The sequence below is a fragment of the Cucurbita maxima genome, unplaced genomic scaffold, assembly GCF_002738345.1.
Source record: "Cucurbita maxima cultivar Rimu unplaced genomic scaffold, Cmax_1.0 Cma_Scf00014, whole genome shotgun sequence".
Lineage (NCBI taxonomy): Eukaryota > Viridiplantae > Streptophyta > Magnoliopsida > Cucurbitales > Cucurbitaceae > Cucurbita > Cucurbita maxima.
Window position 1 is genome coordinate 237217 of NW_019272030.1, and position 15510 is coordinate 252726.

Consider the following 15510-nt stretch of genomic DNA (forward strand, 5'->3'; position numbering starts at 1 on the left):
TTTTTTTTTTTTTTTTTTTGCCTCATCAATTCTTCTTCCTGTTGTAGAAGCCATGGCCTGCCTGAGCTTCACCAAGTTGAACGCCTCCTCTTCGCAATGGATCGCTCACCAATCCTTCTCTCAGAGGCGCGGATCGTCTTCTGGTCGACGTGTTTCTGTCCCGATCCGTGCTGGGGGTTACTCCGATGAGCTTGTTCAGACCGCGGTGAGTATTTGGTTTTAGATCGTTGTTTGTTTGGGCGATTGACCTGGGGGATTTAATATGGGAGGGCTTGTGGGTTGTTTTTGTTGGGATTTGGATCTGATATTTTGATTTGCATGTATTGGAGTTTTGAGTTGATCGTGATGTAATTGCTGAATTTCGCGATCGTGGGAGGTTTTTTTCTGTCTTTATCAGGGTTCGATTTTTGTTTTTCTATGACTTTGACCTTGATTTTTCTGCGATCTTTTCATAGCGGGCTACTTTGTTTTGGTTCATGTTTGCAATTGTTGGTATTGTTTCACTAGTGAGATAAGTTTGATCATCATGTTACGATGCTCTTAGTGGCAGACTGCCAGTAGGCTGACCTTGCTGTAGTTGTGGCTTGATCTTACTATGGATAGATTCTTGTAGAAAGGATTAATTAGATGCAGATTTTCAGGAAGTCAGCTCTGGACAGTCCCCCCTCCCTCCCTTTTTAATGTGAATATATTACTAGATCAATGTTTTATATCTCATGAATCATGAATGTTTAATAAGAAACAGGTCTTCGTCTCTGCCAGAGCTTATTTGTAATAGCTTATTTTGTAACCGCTTAAGTTCACTGCAGTAGATATTGTCTTTTTTGTACTTTCCCTTTCGGGTTTTCCTTCAAGGTTTTTAAAATGCATATTGCTAGTTTGAGGTTTCCACCACACCCTTATAAAAGATGCTTTGTTCTCCTCCCCAACCGATTTGGAATCTCACAATCCACCCCCCTTTGGGTCCCAGTGTCCTCACTAGCACTTGTTCCCATCTCTAATTGATGTGGAACTCCCCAATCCCCCCCTTCGGGGCCAGCGTCTTAGCTGGCACACCGCCTCATGTCCACCCCCTTTGGGGCTTAACCTCTTCGCTGGCACATCGCTCGGTGTTTGGCTCTGATAACATTTGTAATAGCTAAAGCCCATAACTAGCAGATATTATCCTCTTTGGGCTTTCCTTTTTGGGCTTCCCCTTAAGGTTTTAAAACCTTTCTGCGAGGGAAAGGTTTTCATACCCTTATAAAGGATCTTCGTTCTCCTCCCCAAACCGATGTGGGATCTCACATTATTATATGCTTGAAATCATTTGTTATGATGTTTAAGAATGGAAAAAATTTGTAATGGCATTGTGTCTTAACTAGGTTGGATTCCTTGTATTAAGTTAGTGCTTTGTTCATTTCCTTGGTTTGCAGAAATCAGTAGCATCTCCTGGACGTGGTATTCTTGCTATTGATGAATCTAATGCAACATGTGGGAAGAGGTTAGCATCCATTGGCTTGGACAATACTGAAACCAACAGACAAGCATACCGACAGCTTTTGCTGACCACACCGGGTTTGGGTCAGTACATATCTGGTGCTATTCTTTTCGAGGAAACACTCTACCAGTCGACCACAGATGGAAAGAAATTTGTCGATTGCTTGCGAGAGGCAAAGATTATGCCTGGTATTAAAGTTGACAAGGTGAATTGTCCTTTTACCTTTCAATACACACCAAAGAATTTATTTTTAATTGCTATTACGAAGTTTCTTGACTATATGAAGCTTCTGAGTATTGAGTTTTGTTCATATTTATATTGTGTGGGTTTCAGGGTTTGGTTCCTCTGCCAGGATCCAACAATGAATCCTGGTGTCAAGGCTTAGACGGACTTGCCTCAAGATCGGCTGAATATTATAAGCAAGGTGCTCGTTTTGCTAAGTGGTAAGTCGGCATGTTCTTTGTTTCTGAAAGAACAAAGACCCTCTTGTATATGAGGGTGGTTTTCTCTTCTAACCTGTGTTGTTCGGTTAGTTACGTAAAATCTAAATCATATGAAACGTACAGGCGGACGGTTGTTAGCATTCCTTGTGGTCCTTCTGCTCTTGCTGTTAAGGAAGCTGCTTGGGGCCTTGCTCGATATGCCGCCATTTCTCAGGTATACGCTTGTTCTATGAACTTGTTTATATATATTACAGGATCATATATTTGAAGAGGTTTTCATTACAATAAGATTCTTTTCTTCTATCTCCTTGTTACTGCAGGACAATGGGCTTGTACCTATTGTAGAACCTGAGATCCTTCTTGATGGGGACCATTCCATTGACAGGACACTTGAAGTGGCTGAAAAGGTCTGGTCAGAAGTATTCTTCTATTTGGCTGAAAACAATGTTCTGTTCGAAGGAATCCTTCTAAAGCCTAGCATGGTAACGCCGGGCGCTGAACATAAGGAGAAGGCCTCTCCTGAAACTATTGCTAAATACACACTAAAGATGCTCAGGAGAAGAGTTCCTCCTGCAGTTCCTGGAATCATGGTATGAATAATTGAACTTGTTTTCGACGTTTAATGGCGTCGGTAATTTTTCTATGCTCACAGCAGTATTATACATTTCACTCTATATTTTGTTCTGCTATAGAAACTGTTGATGGTTTCATCTTCGTATTGTAGTTTGGTTGGTATGTTTATGGGTTGAATTTTAATTGATTGGGCAAGATCTCATGACTGTTAAGAATATTTAATGGTCAAATAAATGTATTGTGAGATCCCACATCGGTTGGGGAGGAGAACGAAACATCCCTTACAAGGGTGTAGAAACCTCTCCCTAGCAGATGCCTTTTAAAAACCTTGAGGGGAAGCTCGAAAGGAAAAAGTTCAAAGAAGACAATATCTGCTAGCGGTGGACTTGAGCTGTTACAAAAAATACTCTTCGAGCAAAGTGCACGTTTAAAAACAATATTAGGTTTCAGCATATAGATAGGAATTAAAAACTTTATGAAAAGTCCATCTTCTTAAAGATTCTTGAAGTTTCCTTCGTAAAAACTCATTTTAAGTGCAGATATAGAACAATAAAAATCTTTTATTTTGTATGCAGTTTTTGTCTGGAGGACAGTCTGAAGTGGAAGCGACATTGAACCTGAACGCAATGAACCAAAGCCCCAACCCTTGGCATGTATCCTTCTCTTACGCCCGTGCGTTGCAGAACACTGTGCTCAAGACATGGCAAGGAAATCCTGAAAATGTGGAGGCTGCACAGAAAGCACTTCTGGTGCGTGCGGAGGCGAACTCCCTCGCTCAGCTCGGTAAGTACACTGACGATGGTGAAAGCGATGAGGCCAAGAAGGGTATGTTTGTGAAGGGATACACTTACTGAGCATCGTTAAATTGCTGATGCGCTCGAAACTCGTGCTTATGTGTGTGCTTTTCTTCTTCTCCTTCATTGAAGAAGACTTTTTTTTGCTCTATAGGATAAAGCCTTTCATCTCCTTCCTTTGATAGAAAGCTTTTTATAATAAGACCTGTGAGAAGCAAACTCACATAGAGAGTAAGCAAATTGTATCCTACCATCTTTTTTCAAGTTATTTAGTGTTTTGAGATGTAGTTTTTAATATGCAGCATCTTATCCTTCCTGTAAAGTGAGCCCACTTTGTTGGCAATAATTATGTTTTCCAAAAACATTTTAATTAATTGTTTTTTTTTTTTTTTGGAATAATGGAGACAATCCTTAGTGATATGATCTTTCTCTTAGTTTATGGTAAAGTTTTTTCAAGTTAATTGCTTGGATCCTAACTCATAAAATATTGAGTTTTAAAGTTGTTTTTGTTATTATATCCGTTCGTATTAAACTCGTTGAATATGCTATGTCTAATCGAGAGTGAGCTAGATATATAAACTTTCTCATTAATCTTTAGTACATTTCTCTTTTGATTCTCAATTTCTGATGTGGATCCATTGATATTGGTGTAGGTTTACATTTGTTTTTCCTTATTTCTATCAATAAATTCATCACATATATTTTGCTATGATATGAAAATGTCATGAGCTGAATATGTTACCTCAATACCGGAGAAAGTATTTTAGCCTTCCAAGTTTTCTGATCTCAAACGCTTTCATTAGTTTTCTTTTGAGTTATTGTAACTCATCTTGATTTGAGTGCGACGTGTACGTTGATGACTTTGTCGTTACTAGTACAAGTGAGAGATATCAAAGAGTTCAAGCAACAAATGATAAAAGAATTTGAGATGACTAATCTCGGGTTACTCATGTACTACCTCGGTATTGAAGTGTGCCAAACAAAAGATTGCATCATGCTGAAGCAATTAACATGTGCTAAGAAGATGCTGCATCAATTTAAGATGGTGGAGTGCAACTTGATTGCTGAGTATCCTATGGAAGCAAAGTTACACCTTGGGAAAGATGTTGAAGGAAACTTGGTGAATTCCACTAAGTATAGGCGCATCATCGAAAATTTAAGGTACTTGACTCATACTCCGTTTGGACTTTTCATATGATGTAGGAATGGTGAGTAGGTATATGGAAAAGCCTACTATGATGCATCATCAAGCGGTTAAGCACATTCTCCGCTATATGAAGGAAACCTCAAGCTACGAGCTTAAATATCAAAAAGGGTGAGGTCTTGAAGAACTAGTTGATTTTACCGATAATGATTGAGCGAGAGATATTGATGACAGAAAAAACACCACAGGAATGACATTTATCTCAACGAAAATTTGATCTCTTTCCAATCTCAGGAGTAGCGAATTGTGGCACTATCTTCTTGTGAAATCAAGTTCATGGTAGCAACTGTGACATCGTGCCAAGCATTGTGGCTGAGAAATTTGTTGATCGAAGAGACTAAAAATGAACTAAAGTTGGTAGCTCTTTACGTCGACAAAAAATCTGCGATTGTATTAATGAAGAATCTGATATTTTACAGATGTAGCAAACATATTAACACTTGCTTCCACTTCATCCGTGAGTATATCAAGAAGAGATAAATCGTTGTAGAGTTCATATGCACTAGAGAGCAACGTGCTGATATTCTCACCAAGGTCCTAGCAAGGGTTAAGTTTGCAAAGATGCAGAAATTTCAAACAAAGTCAAGCTTATGAGGAAGATTGTGAGCCGATAAGCTTGACTTAGTAAAAGAAGTTACTAATTTATGAGTAACTTTTACGAGAATTGTTAGTTTTTTTTATCCCCGTAAATATTCATCATATCTCTCATATCTCTGATCTATTCAAAAAAAATAAAATAAATAAATAAATAAATTAAAAACATAAGTGTTTAAAGTTCTTTTGTTCCAAAAAGTTCTCTTAAGTTATTCTTTCTACTTTATTTGTTTATTTCGGTATATTTCGATCGCTGGTCAAAATCAATACACTATTCAAACAAATTTGTTATTGGTTGAGAAAGAAAAAAAATATTGAGTATAACTTGTCAACGGTCAAACCATAACTGTATAGAGTTTCAAGTAATTGAATTTAATGCTTTTGTTTTATCTCTAGTATAAACATCTTTATCATTGGCTCAAAATCTTAATATTTATCATTTAATTCGTCACTCTGGATCAAGAGACTATAAAGTGAAAACAACACAAAGGACAGGTGCACGAAAGGCCAGAGGATGAAGGCTTCGACACCACCGTGGACACGTTGGTTTGAACATATGTCGTTTTTATCAATAACAACCAAAATTTTAGTCAACAGACTTACTCAAGAGAGAAAGTAAATGTCGCACAATCACATTGTGAGTTACAGTAAAGTGTAATTGTAACGAACATTTAACCTAATAATTAGGTTGGGTGTTAGTGCATAATCTAATATTAATGGTCAAATTTAAGAGGTAAAATTGGATCCAAGTTGACTTATTAACTTAACTTTATAGATATGTTTTTTTCCCTTTTTTTGCATTGACAAATCACAAAAGTAATTTCTTACCTTTTTCTTTTCCTTTTCCTATTTTCATCCCCTTTTTATCTAAAATAAAATAAATATAATTATTTATCGAACCTAAGATAATATTTATGTAATGTCAATTCAAGTATAGCTCAAATAGTTAAAACAGTAATAAATAAAGATTCGTAAAAATAATTATACTGAAGTAATTAAATTTACTGTAATACGTTTATCAATTAGTGAAAAAAAAAACATATATTTTTATGCATTGAAAATGAAACAACCAATCCCTTTAAAAACAACGGGGATTTCAGTAGACCTGACTTAGCCCGTTTATATATGTTCTCGACTAAAAAGGTCCAGAGTAGCCCTAGAAATATTTGCTCTCTTTAGGTACAAACTTTTTTTTTCTTCTGCCCGTACACGACTCATGTACAAATGCTCTTTCAGATATGAACTCTTATGGTTGTAGGACGAATAATATTAAGAAATAGAGGAAAATTGTTCTCTTACTTACACAATCTAGAGAAACACGAGCCCATTTTTTTATTTTGATTTTTTTTTTTTATATGAACGACTTCACTTTGCTTAAAACTTTTCACTAATACATAAAACATCAGTATATTTAATACTTCGTGAATCGAATTGTTCATACATTAATAACATGTCGAGATTAATTCTTTAAAAACCATTTTCTAACCCAATAATAGCCTACTAATATAACCAAAAAGTTATTTATTATTTTTTTTTTTTCCTTTTACCCAATATTATTTTTAAATATTTCAAATTAAATAAAACTTTGTATCGAGCTGTAACCTCTTCTTTTGCCCATGACATGATAATTCCATGAGCATTGGAATCCGAGTTAGTCGAGTTGTTCCATTTATTACGTAAATTCAAACCTAACTCAATCGATGATGCCTTAATTATAATTTTAAAATTCGATAATTTGATTTTCTACACATGTGTACCTCAACATCTTCTCGGTTTTAAGAGTTTAGGGTTTAGGGTTTCATTTATTACGTCAATTCAAGCATAACTCAACTAATGAAACATTAATTATCATTTTAAATTTCGATAATTATATTTTCTACACATGTGTACCTCAACATCTTCTCGTTTTTTCGAGTTTAGGGTTTAGAATTTAGGGTCTAGGGTTTTATTTATTACGTCAATTCAAGCATAACTCAACTGATCAAACATTAATTATCATTTTAAATTTCAATAATTTGATTTTTACACGTGAACCTCAACATCTTTTCGTTTTTAAGAGTGAAAACTATTTCCATAAACTAACACAAATAACATATTTTGTCTCTCACTTACATGCATCGTACTCATAAGATATCACCCAATATAAATATTTTCCAAATAAAACATGCTTAATTTTGGAGTTCATGTAATTGAACTACCACAAAAATGTTCGCTTTGTTAGTATAGACATTAACTTTCAATTTTTTTTAAAATTTTTTAGCCATCATATTTTTAAGATTGGATCGAACCCATTTGATACTATAAAAAGTTCATTCATTCAACTCACCATTTCAACACAAAATTACAAAATAAATAAATAAATAAATAAAAGGTTGATCTCAACATCTCATTTTGTTCTATTAACATTTTTGTTTTAATCACTAAAAAAAAAAAAAAAAAAAAGGTTAAACCTTTGCCTTTATTTATATATATATCTCCTACCGTGCCCTCCCTATAGCTCAACCTTGTCCCTTCTATTTTCTTTTTCTTTCTTTCTTCCTCTAACAATGCAAACTTCAAGCTACTCTAACAACACCATGACCGACCCGAGCAGCAACGACACGAGAGCATCGGAGGCGGGCGGCAGTGGCGGGAACGGAGGGACAAAGGTGAAGATGGGTTGCAATATAATTGTAGATAAAGAGGGAATAATGTTAAGCTGTGTAGAAAAAAAATGCATAGGAAGAGGAAGAAAAACCAGAGCTTTGCAATTGCATTGCAGAGGGGAATTGAGGGTAATGGTCCGAAATTAAGGCTTCATTTTTGCTTATTTTGTAGTTTTTTTTTTTTTTTTTTTTTTTTTATTTTNGCGCTTAAGACATGGGCTGTAAGAGATGCATACAAGCATAGCCATTATTAGGGTATTTGTAAGAGTATGGTTTTAGGGTTTTAAGGTTTCGGGTTTTGTTGGGCATGCATTGCTTACACCAAGCATGTACTTTATTCCATCACTTCAATCGAAAATTATTGGATTGTGTTCGGTCACATTGGGACGTTTAATTTTTTAGGTCCTGCATCCTTGTCTCGTGGGATAATCGTTCGAATAGTGGTTAGGTCGTTTGTCCTTGATTTAGTAACATTAAACGATATTTCAGTTGAATCTTTCGTTTCAAATACTATCATCCTGAGTTTTAATTCAACAGTAGCTCAAAGATTACAATATCTAATGTACGGAACAAAGGTTGATGAATAATTAAATTTCAATAAATAAATAAATTAATTAATTAATTAAAAAAAAAAAAGAGTTCAAACTATGAAGGCTTGGAGATTCCATTCTATGTTTTTATTGAACTTTTGAAAAGCTTTTGTGGCATTGGATTATTAAAAAGAGGTGTAGATTACTGTTGGGGATGCTTCACTTTTTATGTTTCCTGTAAAGTCACTCAAAATGTTCACTACAAATATACCAAAATATGGCAAAGAATGGACCGTTGTGTATGTGTGTTTCGCCCCATATATACAATAAACACACCCATATTAGATTCATATAGCTCGACTAGTTAAAATAAAGGTTGTTCATGAGTAAGATTGAATTGGGTCGGGATGAAATATTTTTTTTAAATCCGACCAAATTGTTTGAATTATAAATTTTTTTTAACTCAATCCATACACACTCCCTTATAGTAGCAGCAGCGCCGCCAACTTAATATATATAAATATTCTAAGTTCTCATGAATACGCTATGTTGAACTAAGAAAAAATAATAGTTTAGTGGGAGAGAGCTGTTGAGTGATAAATTTTAGAAATAGTAGTGAGACATAAACCTTACTCCTAGAATTATTATGAATTATTATGAAGATTAAAAATCCTACGACCCAATCCAACAAAAAAAAGATGGTCCGTTTAAGTTATGAATTCTATTCTTGTTCAGCTCACTAACTCAACCAACCTTAAATCTTGGGTTGATCCAAAAGATTTCTGTAACCAACCTGCTCTTTTGGAGAAGACATTAAGGATTGTTGGAAGAGAGTTACATATTCACTAATTTAAGGAATGATCATTAGTTTATAAGTAAGGAGTAAACCTTTTTGGAGGAGTGAAAAGCAAAACCATTACAGCTTATGCTCAAAGTGGATAATATCATACAATTTCAGTGACTAAATGTGTAAGTTAAGCATCTAGTCACAATTGAATAACCACTTTGAGTAAGAAATTCAGTAATCTTACCGTACCAATTTCTTGATGCTTTCTTCAGCCCATAAAGAGTTTTTTTAGCGGATTAGAATTAGTTCCATTCTCAAATTTCTTTGGTTGGTTCATGTAAATCTCCTTGTTCAACTCTCCACGCAAGAAAGCAATCTTCAAATCCATTTATTGGATTCTAATTTTTAGGTAGGGTTGGAAGGACTTGTATGATAATGATCTTTATCACTTAACTAAACATTTCATCAGAATCTAATCCATATATTGTTGAGAGAATCCTCGAACTACAAGTCAAGCCTTATATCTCTCCATTGATCCATCTAGACGATGCTTTATTTTGCAAACCCATTGTACTAGTTCCCATGAGGCTACTGCATTGTTTTTTACATCTGTCCCTTCTTTCCACCATTAGAGCAAAGAAATTGAAGGTATAAAACTAACACTAAACCCTTTAATCTTAGAAAAGAGTAGTTTGAAGTGTTTTTATGTACACAGCAAAGAAATTCTGTTGAAACTTTGATTGTCGACTCTAAAAGCTCGTCATCATCTACTTCAAATCGCCCACAGAATTTCAAGTTGACTTTTTAGCATTACAAAATTCTAAAACTATTGGATATGACTCCGATCTAAATATACACAAATTAATTAAGTAGAAAGAGAAACTTGAGGGAGAAATACTTGGAATAGAAAAATATTAAACAATTATGTTCTTCCATTCTTTTTATGTCGTTGTGAATAGAGCATACATTTTATAAGTATTATAGTGGAAAAATTCTTCCCTAATTTCTAAACTTTGTCCTAGCCATTACCGATCATTCTACTCAATAAAATAAGTTAATAACTATTAACAATTATCTAAAATGGCCCAAATTAATAACTTTCTTTTTAAAAGTAAATCAAGCTTATTTGAGTAATGAGCCATTGATTGCTAAAAAAAAGAACTCAAATAGCTCGTTACACATCGTTCTAGATCTGGAATGATGATGGGGCAGCAACAACAGAGAGATAAGCGAAATGATGAGGGAGAAGGGGCAGCAACAAGGGTTCACCAGATCTTATTATAAAAAGCTTCATCTCATTGTGCCAGCTTTGAACCCATTTGAGAGAGAGGACATATTTTATCCGTGCGTTAAATAATGCAAGCACCAAAACGTGCGTTTTTTTAAAAAAAATTATGATTTTTGGTCTGAAGCACTTCACAAAAAGTGATTCAATTATCATTTCTAAAATGCATATAGAAACCAATGAAATCAACGGAGTATCCTCAGAAAGGGTATGTATGGCCTTTACATACAGTATGTGCTCTGCTTAAAGGCATAGGCAATCAGCAGCTACAGAGTTCGAAACTTGGGAGTTTGGAAGAACAAAAAATAACAGCAAAATGTAGCACAAGGGCATGGCATGACTCTTTCTTCCTACACTCTCCCCATCATCGAGGCCCCAATATCTACCAGACCAAACTAACTTGTCTCTAATGATTTTATATATTTGTTCTTACTTTGTCTTTTTTTACTTATATGGGATATTATTTACCTCTCTCATTTGAGGCTTACAAACAAACAAATCATTATTCTTATATGTTCAATTATGGATCAGTTCGGTAAGAAAACAATATTCACCTGTCGAGCTTGGGGGCGGTCCTGCAGGTGGGCTTGAGCGGCCCCATGAGCCTTTCCTGGTCAGTGAGAGCATGGCGGAAGTGGCAGCGGTGACCGTAAGGGCAGACGACTCCGGCAAGGACCATACGGCAGACCTCCGTCTTGTAGCGGGGGTGGCGGATGACGGGGCGGAGCTCCTCTATTCCATGGGCGAATTGGCAGTGGTCTCCATAAGGGCAGCTACCTGTTTCTTGCCATTTGTTACAGAGCTCGGTTTTGAACATGCCCTGGTTGTACACCTCCAGCTCTAGTGGCTTTTCCTCTTCTTTCACTCCTTGAACGTACACCTTCTGCTGTATTTTCAGAACAAGACACCATTTGTTCTATCAAATTTGGCCATCTTATCAAAAGTCATGAAAATGCAACAATGTCTAAATAGGCTCTCGCCAGCATGTAGGTATTACACAGCATTTCGTCTAAATTATAAATGCTTTGAGTTCAAACCATGGGTAAACAATTCAAACCTCTAATCAATTCAATAACTAAATCTAGAAATGGAAGACTATTTCCAAATCATGCCTTCTCAAATTTGATAGATTCCGTTCTAAACGAAATCAACCTGTTTAATAAAGAAAATAAATTTGCTAAGGAACAGACTAGACATGTTTTCTATCAAGTAGAATTGTTGATAAACATGAATTTAAAGAAGACTCAACATAATAAGAAAAAATTGAAATTAACAAATTCAACCTGTAACTCGGAAGTAACTTGAATTAGTGCTAAAAAAACTACATGAAGAAAAAACTTGACTGCTAAGCATAACAAAGATGAAGAACAAATTTAACACATTCAACCTATGTGATTCAATGTTAACCAAAAACAAACTCGAGTACACACTTGACCAATGCATACTGGGTCTAGAAAAAAGAAAACGAATAATTGCAATAAGAAAAAGTTGACTGCACCGGTTTAAAAAAGGATGAAACAAAAAGGAATAAATTTAGCCTACGTCTCAATAGTAACTACAATAAATAGGATTGGCGACAAATCACAATGGTAATAAATTCTCTGCTTTCAGCTGTGCTTAACTATCTAAAAATACCAACATGTGCTTCTATTTAAAGTCTAATAAATATAGTAAGAAAGGGATAACTTCAAATTTAAATCAAGAAATATATGCAATAAAAAGAAACGAACAAATTCACAGCCCAAAAAAGTTACTCTCAATTCCGTCATTTTATGTATTTTTATGCACATGTAATATCTTTGTTTATTCAGTTCTAACTACAGTTTTCCTCCCACGTAACTAGTGACTTTCTTCTTCCTAGTGCTATCAGATTTGTAATCACGTGATTAAATGTGATTAAAATTAATTCATTTAGATAATATTAGAGCGCTAAATTATACTTCGACGAAATATAACTTTTATTGAATGAGAATGGCAATCTTGTAAAATAAAAAACGTGTCATTACCGTAACCTTGACAGGACTTGCAGTTCTGGGCCGAGATGAGACGCGGACCTTTCCGCCCTGGCTGCTGCCGCCTTGAGCCATCTTCAAGTATCCATTGGATCTCACGGAGATGCTCTTCGGGAGCGAAAACCTCTCCACCTCAACGCCCTCTACCCTTCCACCCTCCATTACGCTCGTCGGACTCTCATCGGAAATATCTTCCCATGTCGAACTGCTTGTCCCTTTCTCTGCGACACTGAGTCCGCGGAATCCCTCCACAAAATTAAACGGAGAAGTTTGATCGGAGGAGCCGTACTGTTTCTGAACCGAAGCGTGGATCAGGAGACTCAGGTGTTTGCTAAGCTCGTGGTTAATACTTCTAAGGTGAATATTCTCTTGTCGAAGAGCATCGGCTTCTTCGGTTGCTTCCCGAAGATGAGTGAGACAGAGGCTGTGACGATTAACCATTTCTTGATGATCTTGAACGACGCAGGTTTGATAGAGGTGGTTGTTTATCGATTTTGAAGAGGAGATTGAATCCGTGTGAGTAGAGTCACCATAGAGAGTCGATGGAAGAGAGACAGGTACGGATTGCTTTGGAGCAAAGATTGAGGAATTATAGAGGGAAGCATAAACGTTGTTTGTTTGAAGCTGCGATTTCAGTTGCGACGACGATGACATAGTGGTCCCAGCAGCAATAGTATTAGACGCAGAAGTAGTGCTCTTGTGCATTTCAACTGCAAATTACGGTGCGCATTAATCAAAATTCTCAAAAATCACGTCCGCGAATTTCTTCAATAACAGTAAACGAAACAACATCAAATACAACCACGAATTCAAACACTAGATCATTATCCGATCTCTAACCTTCAAAAAGAAAGATTACAGATCATTTTCTTCCCGATCTCGCACTTAAATAAACATGCAACCAACAAACAGCTCTGGATTCTCTTCCATCAATTCCACAAAAACAAGCAAATAAAAACAGAAACAAGACGAACACAGTAAAAAATCCAAAGCAATCATTCAAGAAACAAACTAGTTAAATAAATGATCGATCAAGAATATTTTCCACAGTTAACATACTTCAGAACAAATCGAAATAGTTTCAGAACATACAAAAAGAAAACATCAGGGATAGGAGATCAAATAACTTGAAATACTAATTAATGAAAGTGATAATTAAACAGAGGAAAAGGTAGCATCCATTAATGTGATAATTAATCCGCAGAAAGATGAATGAAGAACTCACCTGAATCGGCGAAGAAGGCGCAGAGGAAGAGAGAGCGAGATGAGAAATGGAGAAGACGAAGTGATTTTATAGGAGGAAGATTTGGGGGATTTGGAAATGGAGGGAAAACAGAGCCAAAACCAGAGAGGAAAATAATAATAATATAATAATAGATACTAAATTTAAAAAGAAAATAATATTAATAAATCGAACCGGTTCTCGAGAAAACTGTTTTTCTAACAGAAATGTTTTTCTCCAATTCGTTTGAACCGGCCCAATCCGGTTTGGTTCGGTTTGGTCCATAGGCTATTTATTTATTTATTTATTTTTGTAAAGATTAAAAGATTTAATCTTATGGTTTTTATTTTTTTTGGGTATGAAAGTATTATTATTATTATTATTATTTATCCATTTAAAGTTAATTTAAATGATTATATTCCAAACTTATTAAAAACATATGATGGGTCAAATTTAATAACATATTTTTATTAATTAGTCACAAAAAATTAATTATGTTATTTGATTTCTAAATTTTTAAAATTATATTATTAAATATAAATTAAAATTTTAAGAGATTATTCAAAACAAAATTTTTAAAAAAAGGTTTAAATATTTTTAGTGGCACCTGTAATTAAATATTGGCCGTCCGATTAAATTGATGATGATTAGATTTTGGTTGGAGGGTGAGGAAATGGGAATCAGTGGAGAGAGAGTGATCATGACAATCAAATGTAAGTCGTTATGCGTCGCTGAAGAAACTCGCACGACCGAACCGGTAAAAAAATCTGTATTAAATTTACTTTAATGCCCTCACCTTTCATTCTAATTACCATCCTACCTCTCTCTCATTTGCATTTATCATTTAAAATATTCTATTTGTTCTATTTTAAATTTAGTCTTTATATTTTTGTAATAATACAAAGTTAATTTCTATTGGGATTAGTTTAATCATCATGGTTTTCACGTGAATATATTTTCAAATTGTTTATTAAAAAAAATACTAATCGATGATATGGACATGACCAAGTTTGGGGCACGACTCGGGTATGTTTGGGAGCTTTGGGCTTCCCCAAAATGCCTTATACCAATGGAGAGAGTATTCCTTAATTATAAACTTATGATCATTTTCCGTAACTCAATTATGTGAGTGAAAATAATAAGATTCGTGTTGATTTGTGATGATAGTCTCCTATTTTATAAAAGATAAATAAGTAATGTGACCATGTCGTAAGATGTTATGATATTGTCCACTTTGAGCATAACTTCTCATGGCTTTGCTTTGGGTTCCCCAAGCGGTCTCATTCCAATGGAGATAGTATTCATCGTTTATAAACTCATGATCTTCCACTAAATTAATTAACGTGGGACTCACTCCCAATAATCCTCAATATAGGAGAACGTCGGTTCGGTTCGGTTCGGTCAGATTTGATATTAAATTATTTGTAGAAAAGCAAAATTGAAAAATTGAGGGATTTTGGGGGCCGGTTGCGGTTAGAGAAGCGCATTTGATGATGAGATTATGTTGCTTCAATTATAAGCTTAAAAGAGAAGGATTAATTTGGTGGTTATTATTTTTTATTTTAAGAAAAATAAATTTTAATTTATTTTCTTTTAACAGTAGATTAAGAAATAAGCTAAATGAGGAAAATAATTGGGAGTTTGATTATTATTATTATTATTTTTTGGGAGATAAAATGGAGTTTGCTTATGTATTACGACTTTAACAAACTTAGAATGTTTTTCTTTTCCTTTTCTCTAGATCCCACGTCCAAATCCCACATCAAATTTGTTCGGTGAAACTCGTGGTTCATTCAATCCTCTCGTTTTTCCGGATTGACTTACCTTTTCTTTTCTCTTTGAATAATCGGGTATTCAACTCCAATAATCAATGCATATAGGGTCGATATACTTTTTAAGTCGTTAACGAATATTAGAGTTGTTCGAAAATTGGATTGAACT

The 15510-nt window shown here is 34.9% G+C and overlaps 2 protein-coding genes across 4 annotated transcripts; one reads left to right on the forward strand and one right to left on the reverse strand.

The window, feature by feature from the left end:
- The first annotated feature begins 6 nt into the window (after positions 1-6).
- On the forward strand, positions 7-3689 carry LOC111489240 (fructose-bisphosphate aldolase 3, chloroplastic-like). The gene is made up of 6 exons (XM_023137359.1): positions 7-205; positions 1416-1685; positions 1814-1923; positions 2047-2137; positions 2244-2513; positions 3072-3689. Exons 1-6 carry the CDS (start codon positions 53-55, stop codon positions 3348-3350), a joined length of 1173 nt encoding a protein of 390 aa, XP_022993127.1. The 5' UTR covers positions 7-52; the 3' UTR covers positions 3351-3689.
- A 6776-nt stretch (positions 3690-10465) lies between these two features.
- Positions 10466-13658, reverse strand: LOC111489821 (zinc finger CCCH domain-containing protein 15-like). 3 transcript variants are annotated; one of them, XM_023138230.1, is made up of 3 exons: positions 13573-13658; positions 12342-13057; positions 10466-11218 (listed from the first exon to the last, which is right to left on the reverse strand). In XM_023138230.1, the coding sequence occupies exons 2-3, from the start codon at positions 13050-13052 to the stop codon at positions 10886-10888; spliced, it is 1044 nt and encodes a 347-aa protein (XP_022993998.1). In that variant the 5' UTR covers positions 13053-13057; positions 13573-13658; the 3' UTR covers positions 10466-10885. The 3 variants fall into 3 exon arrangements, with proteins under 3 accessions (XP_022993998.1, XP_022993996.1, XP_022993997.1); XM_023138228.1 differs by having other exon boundaries at positions 10466-11221; XM_023138229.1 differs by lacking the exon at positions 13573-13658 and adding an exon at positions 13188-13277 and having other exon boundaries at positions 10466-11221.
- Positions 13659-15510: the final 1852 nt, after the last annotated feature.